Here is a 25924-nt window from a genome sequence, read left to right on the forward strand (position 1 = left end):
TATTACTACTTTCATTATAACTGTATTGAAGATGTTATCCACATTATTAATCTGAGGCATTATGGTATTGCAGTATGCTGTACATAAAATAGATAGAAAAGACTTGTTCATCTGTAAAAGGGAAGTATGTCCTGTGTAAAGCATATATGAAAACTAAAGGAAGTCAAAATGGACAGGTACCAAATGATTGGGCGTGTCCCGGGTCCCTGTTACGGCTGACGGACTCAGCAGAAGCGGAGCTCTGAACCACACGGTTACTTCTTCAACCACACTGCACTTATTGACCTGAAATGCGTCGGCTTGATTGAGTTAATTAGTGAAATTATTGTCACAGGTTTCATGATAGTAAAGTTACTTCAACACATTTTTTCTCAAATTTATCATGAGTGTGGTTTGAATGGCCAACTTCGGTGCAGCATAAATGGAAAATACAGCTCAACGAAAGTCAACTTTGATAAATAGAAGCACCTTTATTCATTTTTCACAGTGTTCCTTCTTGTTTTGCCAGGTTGTGTTTATTTGGTGGGGATCTTTAGCAGTGGCTCTGATGGTGCTGTAGAAAAGGGAAGGACTGTAATGTGGAAAGCAACAATCGACGATGTTCATTTATGATTCTTTCAACACAGGCTTCGATGCCCGGGGACCTGGGACACTGCACAAGCCGTCTCTACACAGTCAGGCTGTACAACAGGCTGATTGTTAACATGTATACTCCTCTGTGTATTTCATTGTGTCTTTTTATGAAAAATAACCCATTGTCAATGTTATTACCGATGCTCCTGATGATACAGTTAATTGCCCTCTTACGCTACACTCTTGCATACTGTATGCACAGTTACACCTCCTGCTCATCTGAACAGACTGTTTCTTCCCCTTAAGGAGAATAAAGTTCAAAAACTGTTTATGATGAAAAAGCCAGCATTTCCTTTATTTTTGTGTCATGTGGTTTTCTGTATTGTTGGATTTTTCTGAGGTTTGAAGTGATTCTTTTTGATTTTGCGGTGTGAAGGGCAAACTGTTCAACAGTTTGAACTGAAGAAAAGAATTCACCTTGTCTGCATTCTAAATTGAACTTGCCAGCGTGACTGTGAATTTAAAGATTAGCTGGTGAAGGTTCCGTCTAACATATGGAGCAAAAAACAAGACCAGACAGATAAAGGACAATATGTAAAGCAATTAATTTTTTTCTATTTTCAGTTATTTTAAATCAAACAAAAAAGTACAAAAATCAGATTAACTTGACTCAATCAAATTATTTACTTTGATTTATTTTGTTGCTGGAATTTCCAGATCCAGATTTAATTTTAAATCCTGGACAAATATTTGTAAGGGAAAATGTTATGTGCATCTTTTTATTTTTTCAAAGAAATCAAGCTAAGAATATGAAATATCCCGACCTTCATTCAAGTGTTTACCCCGCCCGGTCGGAAAACACAGGAAGTGAAAACAAGCGCACATAAACATGGAGGCGGGGTCTACTCGGGCTCAGCCAATCACAGCAGCCGCTCGGAAGCGGCAACCAAAGCAGAGTCGAGTTTGAAAATTCAAACGGCCGCAGACGACGAACCGAGGAGACGGAGTCTGAAGAATCACTGTTCCTCCAGGTAAACAACTTCCTCACCCGACGATTAATTTTTCAAACGAGAGCTTGTTTAAGAAACACCACCGAACCACAAACACCAGTTTCTGTCGTTCAGTGTAAGAGTTTGACCCGCTGATCAAGCTAACGCGGTGCTCGTCGGGCTCGTGTTGGGATTAGGCTAACCGTTACCCGCCCGAAGGCGGCTCCTCGCCCTGAAAGACCGCTTAGCTCTGGTCCCGGTGGGCCGCGGTCCTGCGTGGAGGGCTCGTTACTGGGCTTCTTCAGGCTATTACAGGCTCTACAGGCTCGATGAAGACACCAGCGTCAGGTTGAGGTGCGCTGAAGGAGGGAGACGCCTCAAACATACAGGAGACTGGACTTCGAGTGTCCCTGTTCTTGGTAGGCTTGTGCTGAAATAACGCTACATCTGATTAGAAGCTTGATGGAGACCTCAATATTAGATTACGATATGCTGATTAAAAAAGAGTGTAAAAGTCAGATTATTTTGTACTGAAAGACCATAGATGATGGTGTGGTTGTTTGTATTGATGCGTCATAACAAAAGAGTGGTGGTTTTCCAGTTCTCAGTCCTAAACCTGCTTCTTGATGTGAGAGAGACTGCTGCCTGCATGCGTTTTTGACTGGAATTGTTGTGTTTTTGCTCAGCAGCATGTCCCGTTTGCCAGTTATGTCAAGTAAGAGGGTGTTGAGCACCAACAGCTCCGCAAATGTCCAGGATTTTGCTCCTGCTCAGGTTTGTATTGTCTACAGTCTTATAAAATATAAGATGTTCGCTTGCTATCCAGCATTTAACAGTACAGTGCTTTTCACTTGATTATGAAGCTGATTATTTGATCACAATATATAGTTCATGTATTGAAATGTACTGTGAGCCGTTGAAAAATGTATGTGTTTGGCTAAAACCCAGCTGTGGTTAAGAAAATAGACTCTGATTTTCCTTGAGAAACAGAATCTCTGAAATGATGCTGCTTTTGTGTTTGCAGAAGAGGGTCCGTAAGGATCCAGAGACGGACAGACCTCAGACTGCAGCCACAGTCATTGGTACCAAGCGGCCTGCAGCGGCTGTGGCTGCAGCCAGGCCTCCTCTGTGTAAGTCGCTGCTCACAGAACCAGTCTGAGTGTTGTCGCCGGCACAAACCAGGCTGGAAGATGCTCTGAACAAGGCCTTTTGCATGAATCTACCCGTCTTTCTCTCATACTTGTTTTCCTGTATTGTGATCTGTCTCTACACGTCGCGCAGCTCGGCCAGTCAGAGGTGCAGGAGCTGCCACGGTGGCTGTCGGTCCGTCCAGAGGTAAATCATAGGAACAAGTCTTAAAAGGGTTCTCTTGACCTTGATGTTTTAGTTCATTCTTAATCTCTTATTGTTCCTTCAGGTGTTGTCAAACCTTATGTTGCTTCCACTGCAGCCAGAGGAGGCAACATGAAGCCACCCGCAGGATCCACGGCCCCGAAAACAGGTGACCACTCCAGTCCGCTGCTTCTCATGTGACAGAAACGATAATGCTGAAGACAAGTCATCGTTTTAAGGGTTTGCTAACAACCTGCTGGCGCTGGTCCAACCTGGTTCTGTAGTCGATGACAAAGTATTTCACATAATTTATTTCTATGAAATGTTGACAAAGAAAAAAATTCTGGCAATGCAAAATCTTTCCTTCAGCAAGAGTTGAAGCCGTCTGAGCAGGAAATGCTTTGCGACGACCTCCAAAGAGTCCCAGTGGGCTGGGGTCCAGCGAAATGGGATTCGGCCATTAGAGCTTCTTATTTCTTCATGTGAAGTGTCTCCTCTCTCTGGACCTTGTTTCCAGCTGGGAGCGGCGCCCCCCGCCGCCATGCCTGGGACCTGAAGGGAAAGGTGAGCGACATGGAGGATAAAATCCGAAACTACCAGACCCGGGTCAAGTCCGTCAACCAGGAGAACGAGGTGCTGAAAGGCTCGATGGCCCACAACCAGACAAAAGTGGTGGAACTGGAGGAACAGCTGAAGAAGCTGGAAGGCCAAATCATGTGAGAGGAGCATTCACTCTGGACAACTTCGCGATCTGGATGTTTTTATTTGTTCCTAAGCGGGCGCTGCTTCTTCTCCCGTCGTTTCAGTGACTATGAGACGGAGGTGAAGGCGTTATCAAATGTCCGCAGCGAATTGGACAAAGTGTCGAATGAGAAGAGCTGCCTCGAGAAAGAGCTCTGCAGCTTGGAGAGCAAATACAGAGTTGTGGAGACTCTGCGGGACAGCCAGGAGACGGAGCTCCAGACTCTGAAGGTGGGGCTGGCTGCTGCCGGGGAGGGAGTTCTCCAGGTCGAGGGTCAGCAGACCAACGGCTGCTTCCTGTGTCCAGATGAAGCTGTCCGTGCAGGAGTCCACGCTGGCCCGCCTGCAGGCCACCCTCCGGGACACCGAGGAGCAGGTCCGCTCCCTGACCGACACCGTGGCCCAGCAGAGCGAAGAGCTCCACGCCGGGGAGATGGAGCGCCGGAGGCTCCACAACACCATCCAGGAGCTGAAGGCGAGTCGCCGGGCCGCCCCTCAGAGGCCGTGCAGCTGCTCCACGTTCACAGCCGGAAAGTTCATGCGTCTCTCCTCATTCACAGGGCAACATCAGAGTGTTCTGCAGAGTGCGCCCCCTGCAGGGCGGCGGCCTCAGCAAGCACATCCAGCTGGCAGCGAGCAACAACAAGATGATCACGCTGGCCAAAACCGAGGAGGTGAGCGCACGGCGCAGCACGCAGCCACGGCCTGCAGCAGCTCAACATCCCCAAACCTGACGGCTCTGCCTTTCAGTCCCACACAGGCAAGACTGCTGAAACTCACAAGAGCTACAACTTCAGCTTCGACCGAGTGTTCGGGCCGGGGGCTTCACAGCAGGAGGTAAACGAACGGCGCCCGCTCGGCGCTCGTCTCCCGCAGAAAGAGGCTGACTGGAGTCCGTCTCCGCAGGTCTTTGACGAGATCTCGCTGCTGGTGCAGTCGGCCCTGGACGGCTACAACGTGTGCTGCTTCGCCTACGGCCAGACGGGCAGCGGGAAGACGTTCACCATGGAGGGTGGGGAGTTTGATGACAGCAGGGGGTGTATCCCCCGAGCCGTGCAGCAGGTCTTCAGAGCAGCGGAGAAGCTGGGAGCTCAGGGCTGGGAGGTTGGTTTTGGTGTCATTCATAAAGAGAGGGAATTGGCAGCGAGGAAAGAACTCGCGTGTAACTCTGTCCTTTTATTTCAGTTCACCTTCACAGCCAGCTTTGTCGAAATTTACAACGAGACCCTGCGAGACCTGCTGTATACCGGCAAGGGCAGCAAGAGGCCAGAGCACGAGATCCGAAAGTCAGCCAGCAACGAGGTGACCATCACCAACCTGTCGTACCGGAAGGTCTCCACCGAGGACGAGGTGCGGCAGCAGGCAGCGAGTACCAGATATCTCCTGACCTGGTGACGAAGTGTGAGTGCTGATCAGAGGACCTCTCCTCCTGCAGGTTCTGGGTCTGATCGCCTTGGCCAATCACAACCGCGCCACGGCTCAGACGGCGCAGAATGACCGCTCCTCCCGCTCCCACTCGGTCTTCCAGCTGGATATTGAGGGAGTGAACGCTGGCAGGGAGGTCAAGTGCAAGTGTGAGTGTGAAATCCAGACGATGTGGGTTGTTTCATAGCTTTGTGTTATTGAAAGGTGCATGTGTTCATTCTGTGTGTGTGTGTGTGTGTGTGTGCAGCCACCCTGTGCCTGGTGGACCTGGCTGGCAGTGAGCGCATGGTGAAGAGCCAGTCGCAGGGAGAGCGCTTCAAAGAGATGACGGCCATCAACGGCTCCCTGTCTAACCTGGGCATCGTCATCTCCGCGCTGGCCAACAAGGTTCGTGCTGCTCTTCCACAGTGAAGCAAACCGCGTTCAGAGAAGGCCGCCGGTTGAGCTTCACTGTTACGTTTCTTCCAGGAGAGCCACATCCCATACAGAAACTCCAAGCTGACCTACCTCCTGCAGGGGTGCTTGGGAGGCAACAGCAAAACGTGAGTTGATCATGATCAGGTTTCTGCTGCTTGTTGATCTGAATCCAGAACGATCATTTCACTGCTGGCTATACCAGGATGACTTTAACTAATGCAATTGAGGAGAATTCAATGCCATATTCCACTATTTTAAATGTTTTTCAAGCCTTTTAAAGTCTCTGAGAAAATGGTGAGTTATTGAAACAGCACCATAATGATTGTAACACATCATGACCCAGTGCAGCATCTCCTGTCTCCTCCAAACACAGTAAAAAACCTCAGCAGCTTTCCACTTTTCATGACAGAAAACTGTTCAGTTTCTCTTGTCCTTTCCTCTTTGTACCACTAGAGGGAGCTACTGCGTCACACATTGAGAGTACAGCATCTCTTCACCTGGTGTTTTCATCTTTTCCAGCCTGATGTTCGTGAACGTGGCCCCCGAGCCGGACAGCTTCGGGGAAACTCTCAACTCTCTGAGGTTTGCCAGCAAGGTGGGTGAACCTGGTGAAGCCTTTCATTACATCAAACCAGTGTTGACCCTTCCTTTATGGAGGAGGAAATACCTGTGATCAGAAATGGTTTCAGCACGAGGCACCAGTGAGACATTAAAAATGTACTTTTTGTTTCCAGGTGAATGACTGTGTGATCGGAACAGCAAGCGTCAACAGGAAGTAGCTCGTTTCTTTTGGCCTTGATGGCCACACCACAACATAAGATCCTGAACAACCTTTTCAGTCAGCCGCTGTGCTTCAGCCTGTGTGTAAACTCAGGGCCGTTTACTGATGCTGGCTTTGATTTCAATCGGCTGTGCATATTTCTTTGAAAGACTGTAACCGCCTTTCTCACGTGCGCGTGACTTTCCAGGGCTTCTTGCTCATAACTTTCTCTGGCATGTTTGATTATTCATTGGAAAATGTGTGATATATTCAGTGTTTTTGCTGTTAGATTGAGTTTGCTTTTTTTTCTTTGTATTCAGTGTAGCTTTACTTTGTTTTTACCGTTGGACACAATGATAATAAAGATGCTCAGCAGACGGGCTTCATGCCTCTCCTGCTCAGGAAGCTCCAAAAATACCTGCGTCAGAAGTTCTCCTGAATGATTTGTATATTTTATGGTCAACCTGTTGAGATTTTAGTGTTAACTCTGAAGTTTTGCTCTGAAGTGATCTCAGACTTTGTTTGAGGGCAGATTTGAGTTTAAATGTGGAGCCGGGTCAGAAAACCGAAGACGGAGTAGCTGCTTTGGCTCTTTGAAAGGAGGGGAGACGACTGCTTCTGAAAATGAATTATTAACCAAAACAGCCAAAGGTTGCTTTCTGTCAGTTGACTGATTCTTGCAGGAGTAATAAATGTGCAAATATACTTTCCTGTCTTTGTTTGCTTAAATGATATTGAATTGATTAAACACATGTACATTAAATGAAGTTGTGTAAAACTACATTTTAAGAAGATTCAGTTTTCTCCATAAATAAATGTTTATCTCACTTCACTGGTGTTCCCCCAGGATCGGACATACCGAGTTGTTTTATAAAGTAGCTTACAGAATGATCCAGAAATCGCCTTTTAAATGTTCTACATTTCACCACATTACAACTGTATTTTGCTCTGACTCTGGGAGCTGGACCAACCCGTCATGCTGTGTGACTGAAGTGGAAACAGTGGAATTTGACTGAAGAACCAAATGATCCATGGTTTTCTTAAACTTCACCACAGTTTCCTCCCTTGACTTGTCTGATGTGTCCCTCTTCCTTCACGATGCCGTCTCAGGTTTTCACAGAACGGCTGGATTTAATCTGGAGGTAGAGGGTTCGCAGATGGACTTTATTTACTGATGAGGCGACTTGTGAAAGCACTCGCCGCTCTGGGCTTCAGAGGAACCACAGTAAAGGGAGAAGGACCAGGCTGAATGCCACACTTTGAATTTTAACTTGTAAAAACGTTTTGAAAGCCATGTTTCAATTTGTTCGTCCATCACTCGAAATCCCAATAAAATACGTTTCTGCTTTTTTAATGTGAAAATATTTATTTCAAATACAAAAATCCAGGACTGACACAGAAGTCAGGTGCTCTGTATTAAACTCTTTCGAGTTCAAAGTGCTCTTGTGTCAGTTTAGAGGTGTGAGTTTTACACTTGATCCACGAGTGACGACAGTTGTGCTTTATGTCTATTATATGCAGCTCTATCAAAGCCTGGACTGTGGGGAAAAAAGTGTTATTTCAAAACATTGATTTTTTTTCAGTTGCTTGTCCTTTTCAGGGTTTTCAGCGTGGTCGAGTCAATCCCAACGTCATATGAGTGAGGGTGGCGTCCACCCTGAACACTTCTCCACTCTGTCACAGAGCCAAAACACAGGCACAAACAACCACACACTCTCACATCCACAGAGGCAATTTTGGGTCGCCAATTAATCTGACATTCATGTTTAAGGACTGTGGGAGGAATCCACGCACACACGGGAAGAACATGCAAACTCCACACAGAAAGGCCCCAGGAACCGGCTGGTGTTTGGACCCAGGACCTTCTTGTTGTGAGGCAAGAGCGCTAATCATGAGGGAAAGCTGGGGAAATAGAGCAGGGTATGTAAATAGCAAAGGTCAAATGAACAAGTCAGCATTTGCTCTACATGCTCCTCACTGCTTGGTCCATTTTAAAATCCTTCAGTAGTTACTTTGCTCAGGATCAAATTTATATCAGTTCTTTCCAGAGACATTACCCAGTAAAAATAGTCAGGTCGAGGCAGATTTACACCACTTCTATTGACAAAAATAAATCATCTTGTTGGTCTAATGTCACTTTTTGGCAGTCTGACTCCATTACATAAAATAAATTTCTGTCTGTGACGGCGCTGGTCTTCAGAGAAATGTTGATTAAAGTCTGCTGCATCTCAAAATCCAAGCACCAGTGAATGGTCGATCGCACAAGACTGTAAGACCAGAAACACCAACCTGTGCATCGATTACAAGCAATGCTGCACACATGGATACTGGAATGCCTGAAACTGTACAACATCAACAGGTGGCTGAAAACCTTCCTGGGAAACTCAGTGAGGCTTTGGAAGACAACTCAGGAAGCTGATCCACCTCACCGGGACACACAATAACGACACTGGGAGGTCATTTGGACTAGATAGGTGGGCGGAAGGTATCAAGGAGAGGGAAGAAGGTCACTACTGAAGGGTTGAACTACCTGAAGGCAGCATCAGAGATGTGGATCCAGACTGACAAACTGGTGATGGCCAACCAGCCTGACATGGAGGAGGAGGATTAACATTAGAAGAGAGCAGTATGGATGGAGCAACCCCCGGTGACAGAACATCAGAAAGAAAGAACAGGAGCAGCCTGAGAAGGTGTGAGGTGTGAAGGAAACTGGTGGCAGCAGTGATGGGGGCTGGAGGAGGGCTGGGGGAGCTGATCTGAGCGGCTGGATTTGTTGTCGGCTAAAGTCTGGCTCCGACTCGACTGTCTGGAATCTCCTTAAAGGCGACGCGGCGCTGCTGACAGTCTCACTGTCTGTCTCTGACTCTCTCTCTCTCTCTCTCTCTCTCTCTCTCTCTGTCTGCTGTCTCTCTGTGTCTGTCTGCCTGTCTCTCTCTCTCTATAGATATATCTGTCTGGCTGTCTCTCTCTCTCTCTCTCTCTCTCTCTCTCTCTCTCTGTCTGCTGCTGCGGGATCCGATGGCAGCAACATTTGGGAAAGATGCTCCTCAAACTTCCGGGCCTGGATAAACTGTCGGGACGCGCTGGCCTCAGCTCGGTCCGGGTGTGTGCCGCTGCGGAAGCCCGCAGTGCCAACTGAAAGGGTGAGTTTGAGCCCCCGGCTCCGGCTCGGGCTCCGGCTCGGCCCCGCCGGGCTCCGGCGGGCTAGCTAGCAGGCTAACGCCACATCTGGAGCGGCTGAGAGAGAGAGAGAGAGAGAGAGAGAGAGAGAGAGAGAGAGAGAGAGAGAGAGAGAGAGAGAGAGAGAGAGAGAGAGAGAGAGAGAGAGAGAGAGAGAGAGAAGAGCCGCGGCTGGAGAGTCAGTCATGATCTCTGTCTGGAAGGAGAAACACGTCCCCTCATCATCATCCTCACCACCCACACCTCCAGCAGCCCCGGCTGGATCCCCTCTCAGCTCCTGTTCCTCAACTCCCAAGTATTGTTTGTCGTCCAGCTGTTGATTTTCCCACGCGACAAAGTGCCATAGTCATGATGCGTGTGTGTGTGTGTGCGTGTGCGCTGATTTCTGCACCTTCGCTTCACGCGCGCAGACAAAGATGTGCAGCTTCAGCTGTGTGACAAAGTGCATTCAGTTCAGATATACGTGCGTGTGCGTGTGTGTGTGTGTGTGTGCGCGCGCGCGCGTGCTGCCATCGGTCCCCAGACAGTCTGGGCTGCGTGCTGCCTGCCTGCAGACGTGATGACAGGTGACCATGTTCGCGCTGAGAGCCGTGCAGCTGCACACAGATGTGCAGATCTTCGCTCTCGCCGCCTGGACTGAAATGCTGCCGTTCTGCAGAGACACGAAGCAGCAGCAGCAGCAGCAGCACAGCCAGCGAGCGCGCGAGCTGTCTCTTTAAGTTTTCCCACACAGTGTCGTGGTGATGTTATTACAGAGCTGCATGGTGTCTGCCGCTCTGGAGGGTGCATGAGGGCTGATGCCCCATCAGCGTTGAAGGAGTTATTACACAAAGACTCACACTTTTTTGATAAAGTAAGCTGAAATTGATCTTGATTTTGAGGTGACATTAGCCATTACCTTTGGCAAAATAAAGCCTCGTATTAACATATGCACCATAATCAGAGGACAGATTTGTGTCATCACACAGTCCAAAACACCTCCGTCCTTATTCCACAGAGACTGATCCAGATTAGGAGTGCAGGCGGCCGGAGACAGTCCTCAGACCGGTCAGCGGTTCATCACAGAGCAGACCGGAGAGGCACCGTCACATCTGGGTCGTTCTGCAAACGCGAGTTCTTGAAATGTGGGAAGAAACCGGAGAGAAGCCACACACAGGAAGAACATGCAAACCCCACAGAGAAAGCCCCCGGAGCCCAACACGGACTCAGTGGTGACGGCGCTAACCGCTGCACAGCCTGCAGTCACTCTGGGTTATGAAGTGATAGTATATGTTCATAGGACGTGAGGCACTTGGTTCAAAGTAAATATACATACACCGTGGGAAAAGAAGCTTTTTTCAACTTCGTTTTTTATCCATAATAAAACTCTGAAGCCGTCATTGCAGTTTCTTCTCAAGTTTTCTTTCTTTTGAATCTGCACAGCTCCTGGAAACATCTACTTAATTGCCCTTTACTCAGCATTTTTATGGCTGCAGGATTTTATACTCGCTTGAAATAAATATAGGATTTGCGATGAACGCTAACACTGCAGGTATTATTGAGGTAATTTCTCCCCAAGTGATGCTGCTCCTTCTTGGTCAGTAAACTTTTTTCATCAGTTGATTTCACAGTTGTTTTGAAGGAATCTCAGTTAATCACGCTTTCTTTTATATGTGACATTTTCAGCGTGCAGGGCACAGAACAGACGCTTCCATCTGAAAGACTGTTCACTCAGTCACGTCTGTTGCACAGTTACAGTCGTGCACAAGCTGATTTTCTCATTTTGGGAGGATTATGAGTGTCCTAGAGAATAGAAAGTTTCTATTGTTCTCTCTGAGCGTGCATGTTTCTATTAGAAACATGCACGCTCAGAGAGAACATGCAAACAGAACATTAAAAAAACACCAGGCTGGGATTGAACCTGCATCCTCCTGCCATGTGGGCTCTTTGCACCACGACACCAACACATTACTTTACTGGCAGACATGAAATTTCACATGTTGCTGATCAGCAGAGTGGAGACGTGTGACTCAGCATCTCTGTTCAAACCCTGCCGGAGCTTCCAGCCTTCAGGTTTTCACTGCTCAAGCTGTAGTTTGTGTAACTGTGCCGTAACAGGGGGGAAACCAAAAGTGAGAGAAACATCTGATGAGTCTCCTCCAGAGAACGGCTGGTTCAGGAGTCTGACGTCTCTCTGACGTCACTCCTGGACTGAAATGATCAGCGCTGCAGGAAACAAGTGTGCATGTTGTTGGGGTTGCACAACAACTTGATAATGGGGTTACCACCACGCGTTTATTGGAGTTCGGCACGCCGTCGTCATCATGTGTGGAGTTGCCACCTTGTGTTGGATCAGCTGTCAGTGTTCAGTTGAAGAGGCTTCATGAAGGTGGACTGTGGAGGAAGCTGTGTCTCCTCAGAACGCCTCCTGGACGGATGAGTCCTGTTCGGGATCTCTGAGTGTCCTTGATTCCCCATGGTTCTCATTGATCTGGATCACCTCGTGGAGTTTGAGGACTCTCCTGGCAGGGGCAAGGTCGTCAGATAGGTCAAGGTCATCAAGGTGCAACCTTGAGTGATAGATCACTTTTTACATTTGTTCATATTTTGCCTTACTTCTTCACTTCTTCACCTTAAAGGAAAAAAGCTCAAATGTGTTTTTTGTTGTTGATTTCCTCATATTGAAGGAATCCAATCGCAGAAAAACTATTTTTCCTGTAATTTGACAAAAAAACATGCCGAATCCATCCGTTCATCTTCTGTCACCACGTGATCTGTAAGCGATTTGTCCTGAAGGCTGAATCTGAATCCGCTGCGTCAGACTTCACACCTCTCCGCTGACGTCCCCGTGTGTGTTGATGTGTTGTGGTCTCTGCCCTCAGATGCAGTCCCTGCCTGTGGAGGTGGGCAGCAGCAGCAGCAGCAGCAGCAGCAGCAGCAGCAGCAGCGCCGCCGCCGCCGCCGCCTCCTCGGTGGTCCAGGTGTGTTTTCCCAGCGCTCAGACGTCGGTGCTGGACGGCCTGAACCGGCAGCGAGAGAACGGCAGGTTCTGCGACCTCTCCATCCACGTGCAGGACCGCGTGTTCAAAGCCCACCGCTGCGTGCTGGCAGCATCCTCGCCATACTTCCATGACCAGGTGGGGTAAATGTGAACTCAAAGAAATGCAACACACAGTGCAGTAGAGAGAAATGAAATGAGCTCTGCAGTGAAATTCAGACACATAAAAAGGGAAAAGAGGAAAATAGCTTGGCGAGTCGGATCCGGTTGGTATTGATCCGTGTTGGGGTGTTCAGGCAGTGATAATTGGGGGACTGTCCAGTCCCACCTTTTATTGAACATTTCTTTTTGCAGCCTGGATTTGTCTGTAAACCACTTTATCTGACAGATTCCTCGTGTCGTAGTTCATTTCTCCTGTGTCGGGTTTTCTGGCAAGTTCAGTCGCTTTTGCACTCAGAATTTGTAAAACCTATTTTAGCTTTTGGTCTTTGATATTACAGTGGTATGAAAAAGTTTGGGCACCCAGATCATTTTCAAGATTTTCCTTTATAAATCATTGGTTGTGCAGATCAGCAATTTCAGTTAAATACATCATAGAGCAGACAAACAGTGATGTTTGAGAAGCGAAATGAAGTTTATAGGATTAACAGAAAGTGTGCAATAGTTACTTAAACAAAAGAAGGCAGGTGCATAAATTTGGGCACCACAACAGAAAAATTTCATCAACATTTAGTAGATCCTCCTTTTGCAGAAATAACAGCCTCTAAACGCTTCCTATAGCTTCCATTGAGGGTCTGGATTCTGGTTGAAGGTATTTTTGACTATTCTTCTTCACAGAACGTCTCCAGTTCAGTCAGGCTTGATGGTTTCCCGCTTTAAATCACACCACAGATTTTCAATAATACTCAGGTCTGGGGACTGAGATGGCCGTTCCATTTCCTCTCTATGTTCCTCACAGTGGAAACTGACAGCTTAAATCTCTGAGCTCTGAGCTAGCTTCTTGTATCCTTCCCCTAAACCATGATGTTGAACAATCTCTGTTTTCAGGTCATGTGAGAGTGGTTTTGAGAGTTATGCACCTGCCTTCTTTTGTTTAAGTAATTATTGCACACTTTCTGTTAATCCTATAAACTTCATTTCACTTCTCAAACATCACTGTGTTTGTCTGCTAAATGATGTTTTTAACTGAAATTACTGATCTGAACAACCAATGATTTATAAAAGAAAATCTGGAAAATGATCGGGGTGCCCAAACTTTGTCATGCACTGTATCTGTTGTGCAGCTGGAGAAGATTTCCTGTCTGTTGGTGTGATCCATGCTTGGCGTGTGCCTCCAGGTTCTGCTGAAGAACATGTCCTCCGTCTCCATCCCGGCCGTCATGGACCCGCTGGCCTTCGAGAGCGTGCTGAGCTGCGCCTACACCGGCCAGCTGCGCATGCTGCGCGAGGACATCGTCAACTACCTGACGGTGGGCAGCGTCCTGCAGATGTGGCACATCGTGGACAAGTGCACCGAGCTGCTGAAGGAGGGCCGAGCCGCGGCGGCGGCGGCGGGAGGCGGGGGCGGCGCGCAGGAGGCCTCGGGCGGCGGCGGGGCCAGCGGCTCCGCCAACCCCGGCTGCAGCAGCAGCAACGGGGACGGCGGCGCTGGGACGGGCGCCGAGGTCAACGGAGGTCAAGCCCACGCCGCCGAGTCCGGGGAGGCGCCGCGAGCCTCGCAGCCGCCCAGCCGGCCCTCCGTCAGCGAGAGCCAGTCCCCCAGCAGCACCAACTACTTCAGCCCCAGAGACGGAGGCGGCTTCGGGCCCGGGCCCGCCGCCGCCGCCGGGCCAGCCTGCAACACCCCCAGCTACTGCACCCCGTCAGGGGGGGAGGAGGAGGACGAGGAGGTGGAGGACGAAGAGGAGGAGGAGGAGGAGGAGGTGGTGCTGTACCAGCACAGGAAGAGAGGGCGAGAGGGAGGCAGCTGGAGGAGGAAGAAGACCAGCTCGCTGTCGGAGCAGGAGGTCGGCGTCAGCGACAGCTTCGGCGTGTCTTCGTACCAGGTGAGCTTCTCTCCTTCAGCCTGCTGAAGCTACTCTGATTACTAGTTACTACTACTAGTACTCCTAACCCGCCCTCCTCGCAGGACGGCGAGGACTCGGCGCTGCCGCTGCAGAAGCGCCCCACCTACAGCCAGCCCAGCATCATGCCGCGCAAGCAGTGGGTGGTGGTGAAGACGGAGCGCAGCGAGGACGACGACCTCATCGTGGTGTCCGGCGAGGAGGGCGGCGAGGACGAGGAGGAGGAGGAGGAGGACAGGGAGCTGGAGCTGGCCCAGGACAGGGAGCGGGAGAGGAACAACCTGAACATCTCCAACGTGAGGAGCCTGTCGGCGGAGCTGGGCGGCCGGCCGGACGCCGAGCTGGACTCCCAGGTGAGCTCAGGAGCCGCGGCCGTCCCGCTCGGCGTCAACACGGCGTCACGGTTCTTCCCCCTCCGTGTCCCTGCAGGTGGACTACTGCCAGTCCTCGGAGGACTACCTGAAGTTCGAAGGCAGCCTGATGGAGCAGACGCTGAGCCAGCACCTTCAGGACGGCGCCGCGGCTCCGGGCCAGGGCGCCAGCCGGGCCGTGTCGGCCCTGCTGGGCCAGGTCCCGTCCCGCGCCCAGCTCTTCCCCCTGGACATGCAGGGGAACCAGATCCTGCTGTACAGCCAGGCGTCCGGCCTCGGCCTGGACGCCGCCGCCGCCGCCCCGCCGCTCGGCATGATGGGCGGAGCCTCCTTCAAAGGGCCCAGCCTGGAGCACGGCACCGTGCACCTGTCGGTGCAGGGCGCCCTGGGCGTGGACGGGGCAGATAACGGCGGGCTGGGAGGCGGAGGCGGTGGAGGCGGGGGCTGCTGTGGCAGCGGCGGCGGCGGCGCCGGTTCAGGTAAAGTCTTCATGTGCCACTGCGGGAAGACCTTCACCCACAAGAGCATGAGGGACCGCCACATCAACATGCACCTGGACCTGCGGCCGTTCCACTGCCCCGTCTGCGCCAAGAAGTTCAAGATGAAGCACCACCTGACGGAGCACATGAAGACGCACACCGGCCTCAAGCCCTACGACTGCCTCAGCTGCGGCAAGAAGTTCATGTGGCGCGACAGCTTCATGAGGCACCGCTCGCACTGCGAGAGGCGCGGCGCCCTGGCCGAGGGCGGCGGCGAGGACGGGGGCCGGAGGGGCGGGGGCGGGGGCGGGGCTTCGCCCCACCTCCTCCTGTCTGCTGCTCCCGAGGCGGGGCAGGGCGGCCGACCACACCTCTCCCCCGCCGCCGCCGCCGCCGCGGGGGGGCTGCTGGGCGGCGTCTGCCAGAGCCCGGGTCAGGGCGCGGCCATGTTCGGGGGGCTGGGCCTGGGCCGGGGGGGGCTGCGACGAAGCCCTCTGCAGTGACGTCGGCGCCAACGAGAGCAGCGTGACTTAAAGCCGAGAGGTAGCTCCAGCAGGCGCCGCCGCCTCCTCCTCACGCCGCTGGTTCTGGTTCTGGTTCTGATGGTCCTCACAAACACTTTCCACTGCCAAAACACTCTCAAACATGGCCAGGCTCCTGCCGGACGCCGGAGAGCAGAGATTCTCCTCCACTGCCGGGAAGTTTCAGAGAAAGACTCGCGTTCGTCCGGACTCCATCTCCAAGTTCTCCGCAGATCTCCTGAAGACTTTCGGAGACTCGTCTCGTTGAAGTGGCCTCATAAAAACAGACCTTTCGTCTCTGAGTAAGCTATCGTTTGAATATCTGAGATGTGATCAAAGTTTTATTTTTCTGCTTCTGTGGAAGAGCGTGTGAATCTGTGTGTGTGTGTTTCAGAGGAAACCAAAAACTAACTGTATCGTCGTATCAGTAGAGTAGAACTATGGCTATTCTAACTTGCTGTGATCTTCTGCAGTATCGTATTGTGATATTTTGCTGTAACCAGAAGAAAAAAAAATACTCATATCTGCAAGAAAACGGAGAGAGAAACAGATTTTAAACAGACACCGAGCTTCAGGGTTCATTTCAGGAAGGAAAAGCAGATGAGTCTTCTTTGTGTGTGTGCGCGCGTGTGTGTGTGTGTGTGTGTGTGAGTGTGTGAGAAGAGCAGCAGACTCATCCTGTCCTCTCAGCACTGCCGTGGTCTCCTGGACAGCTCCTCTGCTCTGCTCTCCGTTCTAGAAAGTGTCTTATCGTGAGTTTTTCTGTGACTTGTACAAACCTCAGACCAAGAAGACCCTCCTCCGCCTCGGCCCGAGTGGCAGCGGAGGCGGAATCATTCAGCTGCTTTCAGTCATCCGTTACTGTAAATACAGAGAAACCTGCGTCCGCGCGCTCAAAGCTAACGGAAGCCACACACAGTACCTCCTCTGCATGGTCCACACGGTGGACTGGAACCCAGAAAACCTCCTTCTGTAGTAGCTGCTCTGCACACTCGACTTGATTTGATCTCCTGTTCTTCTTTTTTTAGTTCTGGCACTGTTGGACTTTTCTCCTGTGGGTCTGCGGATGTGTCGACGTTCTGAAGCTTCACTGGGTGGATATTAATACACTGACCTCTTCGATGATGTTACTGATAAACATGTTGCTTCGATTCACCTCATGAGAAACTTTCAGTGTCTTTTCATGCATCAGTCTGCTGATTTGTGTAAAACGTCTTCTAGAAAACGACGGACACTGCCTGGTATTACCTCTGAACAACATGTTTGAAACGCAGCAGATGAAATATAAATTCCTTTTGAAAAAAAAAAAAACCTGACTTGTTGAAAATGTTGATCCATCTTCTCTCCTCAGTGCTTCTTAAAGCTGATCCCAGATCAGCTCAGAGCGAACACACACATACAGTCACACACGGTTTGGAAAACGTGATCTGATCAGTTCATCGCTGCTGTTACTTCAGGAGTTCACTTCCTACTCAGACGGCTCTCGTGTTCCCTCTGGATCATTTCCTGCTTTCTTTCATCTCCCTTGTTTTAATAAGAAAAACGCTCCTTATGTGTTTTATCGCTTCACATTTCAGCTCCGTGATTTATCCAGTTTGTCAACAAACAGCAGGTAAAAAAGATTCAGGCTCACTGAAAAGGATTGCAGGGTGCAGGATTGTCCACAGGGTGGAGCTGTTGAGTCATTGTGATCAGTTTATTGTCAATTAATCACAAAGAATAAAAGTGTGTTTGTGTTATTTACTGTAAAGTGAGACCAGCAGCTCTTCTTGGCCGTCTTGTGCTCCATGTGGACACACCTGCAGTGTGTGTGTGTGTGTGTGTCTCTGAGCCGGACTGTTTCTCACCAACCTGGACCAAACTGACCAGTGGAGTGAATAAATGTCCCACAGCAGGACCTCCTGTCCAACGTCTGCATGCAGCGTTGACGTTTTCCCTTCTGTGAAGGTTCAGCTTGAGAGCCGATCTGCAGGATCGGAGACGGGATTCAAACCCTGTTCGGAAATGTGCAACACCTCAGAGCTTCAGCACGAAAGCGTAGATCAGGAACGAGGAAGACGTCAGTCAGACGTTACGGGCCGAGTCGGGCTCCTCGGCTCAGTTTGGGCTCACTAAAACGAAAGTCACATGAACGTGACGCGATGAGAGACCCTTCAATTATCAAACAGAGATCCACAACCGGCTGACTGATCAACGCTCCTGCGTGAAGAGAAAAGAAACATGACTCCTGGAAGTTGGTGCTGAAAGTTCTGTCGTTATTTTTGTACGTGGCGTCTTCTGACAGACCAGACGACTGTTCAGCAGAAAACAAGGTGTAAATCCTGAGCGGGACAAACGGCGTAACACACTTCAGCACATCCATCTTCACCATGTATCAAACCGACGGAGAAATAAATTATTTGGTGAAACCGTCTGCCTCCAGTCTGCTGTCGGTTTGCATGTTCTGCCACAGGCCAGAAACATTCACTGGAGGTCACCTGGGGACTTTAAACAGCCTGATAAACCGTCCAGTGTCTCCTGAACAAGTAGAAATAATCTACACACACTTTAATAAAATGTATTTATTCCCCCATTTTTAAAAAAAATTCACAGAAACTGATGACCTTTGTGAGCGCACAAAGATGGCAGCAAAGGTCACTCCATCATCTGGATCAGAGTGGAAATGATTGTTGAAGGGCTCAGTCAGAAGAAAAAAAAAAACCCGCACGTCACCGCGCTCCTCTTACACCGGAGCTCAAGCAGTCAGTAGTCACCTCAAGGAGCAACGGGGGAAAACTCACACCTCAAACTCGAAAACTTCAATAAACAGAGGAACACATCTGAAGGATGGAGGAGCAGAGAGCAGCATGTCAGGCAGTGTTCGTGAGGACGGGACCTGATTCGTCCAGATGTGAGGCTCAACCTGGAAAACACGATCGGCGGGCTCTGGGCTCCACCTCACGGACGCCGTTCTCTGATCTGTGCTCAAACTGGGAGAAAAACCCGGGAAGAGTCCGGCTCGCTGCCTCTCCTCAGGTACCGAAACGATTAGAAAGAACTAAGAATCAGCACGGTATCAAAATGTAAACTGGCGGCGAGCTGATGCTCTCTTCCTCTGAGCGTCCGGGCCGCGAGTCTCTCCGGGCTCCGATCTTCACCTAAAAACAGATCCGGTCCCGCTCAGGGCTCACATGCAGACAGGAAGTCCAGCTCTGCGCCCAGACCGGAACAAACCCCACTGCCTCCCCCGGCAGCCCAGTGGGAGGAGCCACAGAGGGGGCGGAGCCAGCGGTGTGCAACATGAACTCACTGAGGCGTCCTCAGCTCAAAGCAGAGGCCGAGCAGCCGGAGCCCGAGCAGCCGGAGCCCGAGCCACTCCCCGTTTCACAAAATCTCATCAACTACTTTCAGCTACACTGAATTTTATTAGGAGTTCTTCCTCTGGGCCGCCAGACGAGGGCGCTCTCGAGCCTTCAGAGTTCATCGGCGAAGATTCAAAGGTCATTCCGAGTCTGACAGGACGATGATCTCCTCCGGGTCGCACTGCGTCCCCACGCTGACCTGGAGGCGAGAGCGGGGAGGGAGCAGAGCGCACGCTCACATATCAGCGTCTGTTCGGCCAGATAACGTCTCGACTCGCAACAACACGACCTGCTGAGCAGCTGACACACACACACACACACACACACACACAGTAAAGCGGGCTGTTTGCTCACCTTCATCCTCTTGGGAAGCGGCTCGGAGCTGCTGACCACATCCTGAGGGGGCGTGTCGGCCCGAGTGGACTCCACCCGCTGTGGAGAGCCGCAGGAGAAGACGCCCATGTCCAGCGGGATGTCCACCTCCCTGAGGAGCAGCGGAGACAACGGCTGATCAGGCGGGGGAAAAGGAGGAAGTGCTCGACTGTCCAGGACCGTTCAGTCTGAAGCCTTTGAGTTATTTGATATTTTCAGTTCTGGAAACAGCCTGAAAGCTCCTCACAGTTTGGTTCATCCAGAGAAAAGCTCCAGACATCAATCAACCAACACCTGAACAACACAGTGCTTGTAGGTTTGAAGGTCATTTGGGAAATGCATGTTCCAGAACCACGAGTGAAGACTTTCAAACCCTCACGGCGGGTGACTTACGTGTCGCGGATGATTGTGGTCCCTGAGATTTGGGAGGACTTCGACAGACTTTGCTCCCTCTTCCTCTTCTGGCTCCTCGTGGCTCTCGGGCTGGACGGCGGCGACGGCTTCCCGTTGGACGTCTGCGTGTCGCACTCCTCCACGGTGACTGACGGCGGTGGCGGCGAGGGGGGAGGCTCCGCGTCCCCGTTGGCGTCCGGCGCGGCGCCCGTGTGCTCGGCCGGGCCGTGATTGGAGGAGTCGGCGGGCCGCCGCGCTCCCCAGGCGTCGCCGTTGGGCAGCGCCGCCTCCGACTGGCTGGGGCTCTCCCTGGGGGAGGGCGGGTCGGACAGCGGCGAGACGTTGGCGCCTTCGGAGACGGGGCTGAGCATGCTGGTGACCGGCTCCTCGTCCTTGCCGCTCTCCTCTTCGTCGGCGGAGAGGCTCCCCGTCTGGTCGTCCGTCTGGTCGTCCTTGTCCGTGCCGGCGCGCGCCGACTCCGCCTCGTTGCTCTCTTCGTCCTCGACGTCGTCGTCTAACGAGAGAACCGCGCTCGGTTAAAGCTCCGAGTCTGAACGCACTGCTGCAGTCTGACTTTCAGAGATTTCGCTCATTCACACACATCGGAGCAGACTCTGTGAATGAACTCAGAACTGCAGAGGTCTGACCTTCTCCGCCCTGCTGCGCGCTGGCCTGGATCTCTTCTTCTATGTCTGGATCTGACGACTCGTCATCTTCATCGTCCTCCTCCTCCTCGTCATCGTCCTCCTCCTTCCCGTTCACCTGTTCCGTTTTACGGCCCTGAAAAACAGCCGACGGTGGAGCGAAGCGGGAGAAGGAGAGCGTTGAGCGACACGTTCTTACATTCAGCTGTAACAGCGGCCGCTAACGGCGGCTACAATCAACTCCAGCAGCATGAGACGGCGGTCCTCCGTCCTCCTGTACCTCTCTGCCGTCTCGCTCCTGCCGCCGGCACCTCTCCTGCTCCTCCGTGTCGTCCTGCTTCACTGCGAACTTGTTGATGACCTCCTCCAGGCGGGACATGGCCGTCTCTCTGTTCGACCGCAGCTTGTGCATCAGAGACGGGTTGGACAGGGCCGGATCGGTGGCTTCAAGGTCGGGGAGAAGGAGATACAAAATAAAAACACATTCTCTCATCTTATGTGATTTACTGACCTCTGTTTTATGGAGGACGACACTTTAAGATGTTTGTCTAACAAGGTAGAAATTATGGGTCAGAGAAGCTGAACAGAGCAGCAAATCTTCATCACGTGAGCTCAGAAACAGCAGAGAGATGATCCATTCCAAGAGTTTTTCAGAATAAAGTCACAACTGAGCAAACAACATCAAACTTTAGGGTTTTCACTTTAGGCCGAGTGTGAAGAGTCATTTCAGACATCTATGCTACTGTGAATCGTTCCTCTCTGTAATATCACCGTCTATCTACAGGTCATCACTGTTCAGTTCACTACTAAAACCTGAACCAACAAATACTACCGACACGACACGCCACATAACTCCAGCCAATCGGCTCAGTCCGTTTGTTCTTTAGCTGCTCTGTGTGGAAGATGCTGCTGGCAGCCGTGTACAGCATCCTCAGCACAGCGGCTCAGAGCCGTGGAAATATCACTACAGCGAAAACAGTCCAATGGCCACCTGCAGCTTCCACTTCAAATCCACTCCGACAATCATCCTTGCTGCCAGAAAGTTTCAATTACAAAACAGTTAGGCTCCAGGCGCTGGAGTCTTACCGATCTTGTACTGGTCGGTGAGATGCGAGCCGAAGTTGTAGACCAGGTCGAGGTGGCGGCGCTCCTGCATGCGGCTGCCGGTCTCCCTGAAGGCCTCCTGGGCGATCTGGTTCAGCTGCTTCCTTGGCAAGCACAGGTTGTGGCGCTCGTTGGCCCGCAGCACCTGCTGGAGGATGTCCTGGTAATCCGGGGGGTTGACCCGCGCCTCAGGGCTGTTGATGAAGCGCTGGATCTGACGGGGAGAAGGCAGCATGTCGGACCTGCTCTGCACATCGGACCGGAGAGTGTCTGATCACGCAAACGAGGCAGCTCACTTTTTTGTTGATCTCAGGATATCGGGTGCCGGTGTAGGGTATGTTCTGCTCAATGACTCGGCCCGTCAGCGTGCTGCAGCCCTTCAGGTCACACAGCTTCTCATAAATCTTCATCATCTGTGGAGCAGAGGAAGCAGAGTCGAGGCCAGCCGTCACACAACTCGCTCCGTTTCCTCTTTACAGCCGTTCCCGTGTGGATCTCTACATCAACTCCACCCTGACCTTTCGTTTAAGCTTGTGCTCCTGGATGTATAAAGAGTCCTCAGCTGCCAACTCGTCCAGACTCAGCTCGGCCTGCTGCAGACGGTAGATTTCGTCGTTGTACACTTTCAGCAGGTTTTCCAGATACGCTATCTGAAGGGGATCAAGAACAAACACCAAGCTTTTAGACAAAACTATTTTCAGTAGAAGACTAAATCTAAAGGAGAGACTTCAGAACCTCAGATCTCACTCTATCATGTTGGAGTTTTACTTCAATATCGTAGAAAACGTGAAGCATGACAGTGAAATCACCTGTTTCCTGGACGCCCTCTTGGCTTTCTTCTCATTTTGGTCAGTGTCCTCCTGCAGTCCTGAGGTGGAAGCTTGCTCTTCCTCTGCTGTCCGCTTTGAGGCCTCGCCCTCCTCGTCCGTCTTCCCTCCCGACTTGAGAGAAACAGAGGTAGCTTGCAGAGTGTTGGCGGGGGAGGTAGAAGACCCCGGCTGGACTTTGGTGAGGGTCTGCCTCTTCTTGGCGCCGTGTTGCCTGAGGACGGTGCACAGTTCATTGATGTAGACGAAGGTTTTGGAGTGGTTGGCCTGAGCGCGAGTCAAACATCGCCCCAGGGTGTTCCTGAACTCCACAGACGACAGAAAGTCGGGGCAGGCCTTGTCGTGCTTGTTCTGGAGGAAAGTCAACACCTCGGGACAGTCCGTGGTGAGAGCTGAGCAGTGCTCCAGGAACTGCAGGAGAGGACAGGCACAGAAGAAACACAGCCGCTTCTCAGTTTGCAAGGTCCTTACAGCAAAGGGACTAAACACATCTTACACACACTTTCGTTTGAGTGACCAGCTAAAACAGTTTGAGTTAAAGTCTCACCTCACTGAACAGCTTCTGGTTCTCTGCCTGCAGGACATGTTTCTGCTTCTTGGCAGAAGCAAAAGGAGACTGAGTAATGTGGGTGGCCACTGGCAGCTGAGCTTTCAGGGGTGAAACGGTTTTGGCAGAAGACACAGAGGCGGTAGCTGGAGGACTCTCCTCGTCATCCTCTAGAATTATGATGTTATCCGCCATCGAAGTCGGAGCCACGGCTGTCCGAGATGTTGGTTGTTCCTGAATAAACATGGGAGGCCGAGATCAACACGACTCAAAGAGCAGGTTAGAAGACCAACAGACTTATCATATTACTAAACTCGAGACGACAATCCTGAAGTACAACAGCAGACGTGCAAACTGTCTGTAGTTACACTGCTACGACACCCATAACCCCACACAAACATTTCTTTAAACATTCATAACAATACAGAGGTAGGTTTCATTAGTCTATGACAGAAAACTCTAATATCCGAGATTTCGATGTACAACCATCTAGTGAGTCTACACAAGTAAAGTAGTAAAGTTTCTCAGACAGTAAAGAATCTTCCTGTGGCTTCTTTAAGATGATAAATTTCCAAGTAAAAGAATCTCAAACTGAACAACATTGTAAAGGTCTTCAGTCACCTGATCTCTTTAGGAGATGGTAGAAACTCGCAACTCTCTCGTGTTGACATATCAATGTATATAAAAAAGTATTCCATCAAGCTCCTAACTAGTACTGCTCAAATCAAATTTTACATCCCAAGATGATGAAGAGCCCAACCAGAGCTGGCACAAAAGCATCATACAGCCAAATAATCGGCAGAGTACACCCAATGCAGCGGCTGTAAAACTCACCAGACGGGTTATATACTGAGCAACAAAATGTACAGCCAGTTAAAAATAGTTTGTATCACTAGTGTGTCACTCTCAGTGAAAATCTATCAAAGAAACGTCTGTGTTGTAACTGGATGATCCATGGTGCAGTTTTAACATCGTCAGACTGGAAGTTTGACTCTTGACTCCCAGATCAGACATTTAACGAGAGAAAAAACTTAAGAAATGAGCAGAAACTGGATCTGAACGTGGAGATTTGTTCCACACCGAGAGCCACGCGCCAGGCGTGCGCTCAGGCTACGAGGTGAATGTTTGTAGATAATAAGACTGACCTCTTGTTTACAAACTGTTCGACAAAGAAAAACACCGCTTTCACTTAGCTAGCGTTAGCATTGCGTAGCTAGTTGGCGGTGGGACTTTTCTTAACAGGCAGAACGAGCAGATCACTTTAAATCCGTTTTGGTGACTTTAGTTACACAACTCGCTGCACTCACCGAGCCGGTTCCTCTTATAAAAGCCGAGATTCTCTGATAATGGACCGTTCGTGTATCAAAACAAAGCTTATCTGTTCAGCGCCACTGCCGAATCGAGGTCCAAAGTGAACCCGCTAAAGTCCGAACAACAACAACGCTTCTGATTGGCTCAGAGATTCTTGAATGCCCAGTAACGTCTTCATTCATTGGACGATCTTCCGCCGACGTGTTGTGACGACGCAGTTAAAAAAACTGACAGATTACTTAAAAAAATAAATATAAATTGTTATTATTATTATTATTATTATTATTATTATTATTATTATTATTATTATTATTATTATTATTATTATTATTATTATTATTTTTAACTGAGTGGGCTGAAAACATTACAGTTTGTTTTAATTTTCGTGATGTGAAAATCCAGCTGCAGGAGTCTTTAAACAAGTCTTTAAACATTTGTTCCACTATGCAATTTACATTGCAGAAAAAACTAACTCACTTTAGAATTTACATAAATTCAGTTTACAGAATAAAATAATTAACAGAATAAAAAAATAAAACAATAATCAATTAAACTAACAAAATAATAAATAATAAACGGGGTAAATAATATTTTAAGCAACATTACACAGGACTGTAAGTTAAAGAGCAAAAGACTTTGACATGGTTTTATAAAAATCATATAACGACTGATAGTAAATAATAAAATGATTTTATTTTTAAAACAGACTACAGACGGTTTGCTGTTTCTTCATCTATTTTTACGCATATGATACTTCCTTACAATGAAAATTATGTCCACCATTTTAGATGTATTCTTTGGCAGGCCATCCATATAAACCATCACCTGAAACTTATTTAACAAAGAACTGTTGATCTCAATATTCAACCAGTGATGAATAACTTTCCAGAAAAGTTGTGTGATCACGAAAGAAAAAAAGTGTTCAATTGTTTTGTCTTCTATCATACAACATAAACACAGAATTGCTTCAAAATTAAACCTTTTCCTTACCTTTTCAGCCAGCGGGCTTGATATTTTTTTTTATTATTATTTTAAGCTGAACTTCTTTTACTTTGGGTATTTTAGATAGTTAAGATATGTCCAAAATAAATAAATAAATAAATTCAAATGAAATAGATGGCAATTTATATCTATTCAGTCAGTAACATAGATTTTTCTATTCTTGTTTAAATCATGTTTTCCTGTGAATGGTGATGGTTCTATTATTCCACAAGGTGGAGCTGTGGGGCGTGAAGTTGTGAGTAAACATCATTCTCCAATGGAGCAGTATTTGTCTGTGGAAGTCAGACAGTTTAATTACCGGTAGTCACTCAGTTTTCTCAAAGTCACGTCTCAACTGGAATTCTAATCGGCCAACATTTTGGAAGATATTTATGGACACATATAGAATCGGGTTTTGCCAAGTACGCTTTTGATCCAGTTCAACTTGAATACACCAATAATGGAATGAAAGTCAAAGTCCTGCTGAGGTATACCGAGTACAGCAGATGTTGGATTTTATGTTCCCCCAATAATTCATTATGTTTCTTGTTGTCCAGAAATTCAGTATTGTGTCAC

The 25924-nt window shown here is 49.5% G+C and overlaps 3 protein-coding genes across 5 annotated transcripts; 2 read left to right on the forward strand and 1 right to left on the reverse strand.

Annotated features, from left to right (window-relative positions):
* Nucleotides 1-1543: 1543 nt before the first annotated feature.
* Nucleotides 1544-6999, forward strand: kifc1 (kinesin family member C1). Of its 3 annotated transcripts, none has more exons than XM_030121350.1 (17): nucleotides 1544-1604; nucleotides 2249-2336; nucleotides 2587-2692; nucleotides 2844-2897; nucleotides 2980-3063; nucleotides 3412-3610; nucleotides 3701-3866; nucleotides 3943-4110; nucleotides 4196-4309; nucleotides 4386-4472; nucleotides 4542-4739; nucleotides 4821-4985; nucleotides 5071-5209; nucleotides 5308-5447; nucleotides 5529-5602; nucleotides 5997-6072; nucleotides 6212-6999. In XM_030121350.1, exons 2-17 carry the CDS (start codon nucleotides 2253-2255, stop codon nucleotides 6254-6256), a joined length of 1899 nt encoding a protein of 632 aa, XP_029977210.1. In that variant the 5' UTR covers nucleotides 1544-1604; nucleotides 2249-2252; the 3' UTR covers nucleotides 6257-6999. The 3 variants fall into 3 exon arrangements, with proteins under 3 accessions (XP_029977210.1, XP_029977209.1, XP_029977211.1); XM_030121349.1 differs by having other exon boundaries at nucleotides 1562-1604; nucleotides 2252-2336; XM_030121351.1 differs by lacking the exon at nucleotides 1544-1604 and adding an exon at nucleotides 1924-1981.
* Nucleotides 7000-9238: 2239 nt separating this feature from the next.
* On the forward strand, nucleotides 9239-15841 carry zbtb22b (zinc finger and BTB domain containing 22b). The gene is given in 6 exon segments (XM_030120618.1): nucleotides 9239-9380; nucleotides 12279-12533; nucleotides 13732-14439; nucleotides 14523-14810; nucleotides 14887-15783; nucleotides 15785-15841. Coding segments are annotated over 5 exon segments (2205 nt in total). The 5' UTR covers nucleotides 9239-9380.
* A 2568-nt stretch (nucleotides 15842-18409) lies between these two features.
* On the reverse strand, nucleotides 18410-24487 carry daxx (death-domain associated protein). The gene is made up of 11 exons (XM_030121358.1): nucleotides 24364-24487; nucleotides 23057-23290; nucleotides 22492-22920; nucleotides 22201-22332; nucleotides 21979-22095; nucleotides 21665-21896; nucleotides 20859-21022; nucleotides 20582-20714; nucleotides 19935-20448; nucleotides 19524-19653; nucleotides 18410-19368 (listed from the first exon to the last, which is right to left on the reverse strand). Exons 2-11 carry the CDS (start codon nucleotides 23249-23251, stop codon nucleotides 19309-19311), a joined length of 2106 nt encoding a protein of 701 aa, XP_029977218.1. The 5' UTR covers nucleotides 23252-23290; nucleotides 24364-24487; the 3' UTR covers nucleotides 18410-19308.
* Between the last annotated feature and the right edge of the window lie 1437 nt (nucleotides 24488-25924).

This window comes from Salarias fasciatus, chromosome 22 (assembly GCF_902148845.1).
Source record: "Salarias fasciatus chromosome 22, fSalaFa1.1, whole genome shotgun sequence".
Taxonomy (NCBI): Eukaryota; Metazoa; Chordata; class Actinopteri; order Blenniiformes; family Blenniidae; genus Salarias; species Salarias fasciatus.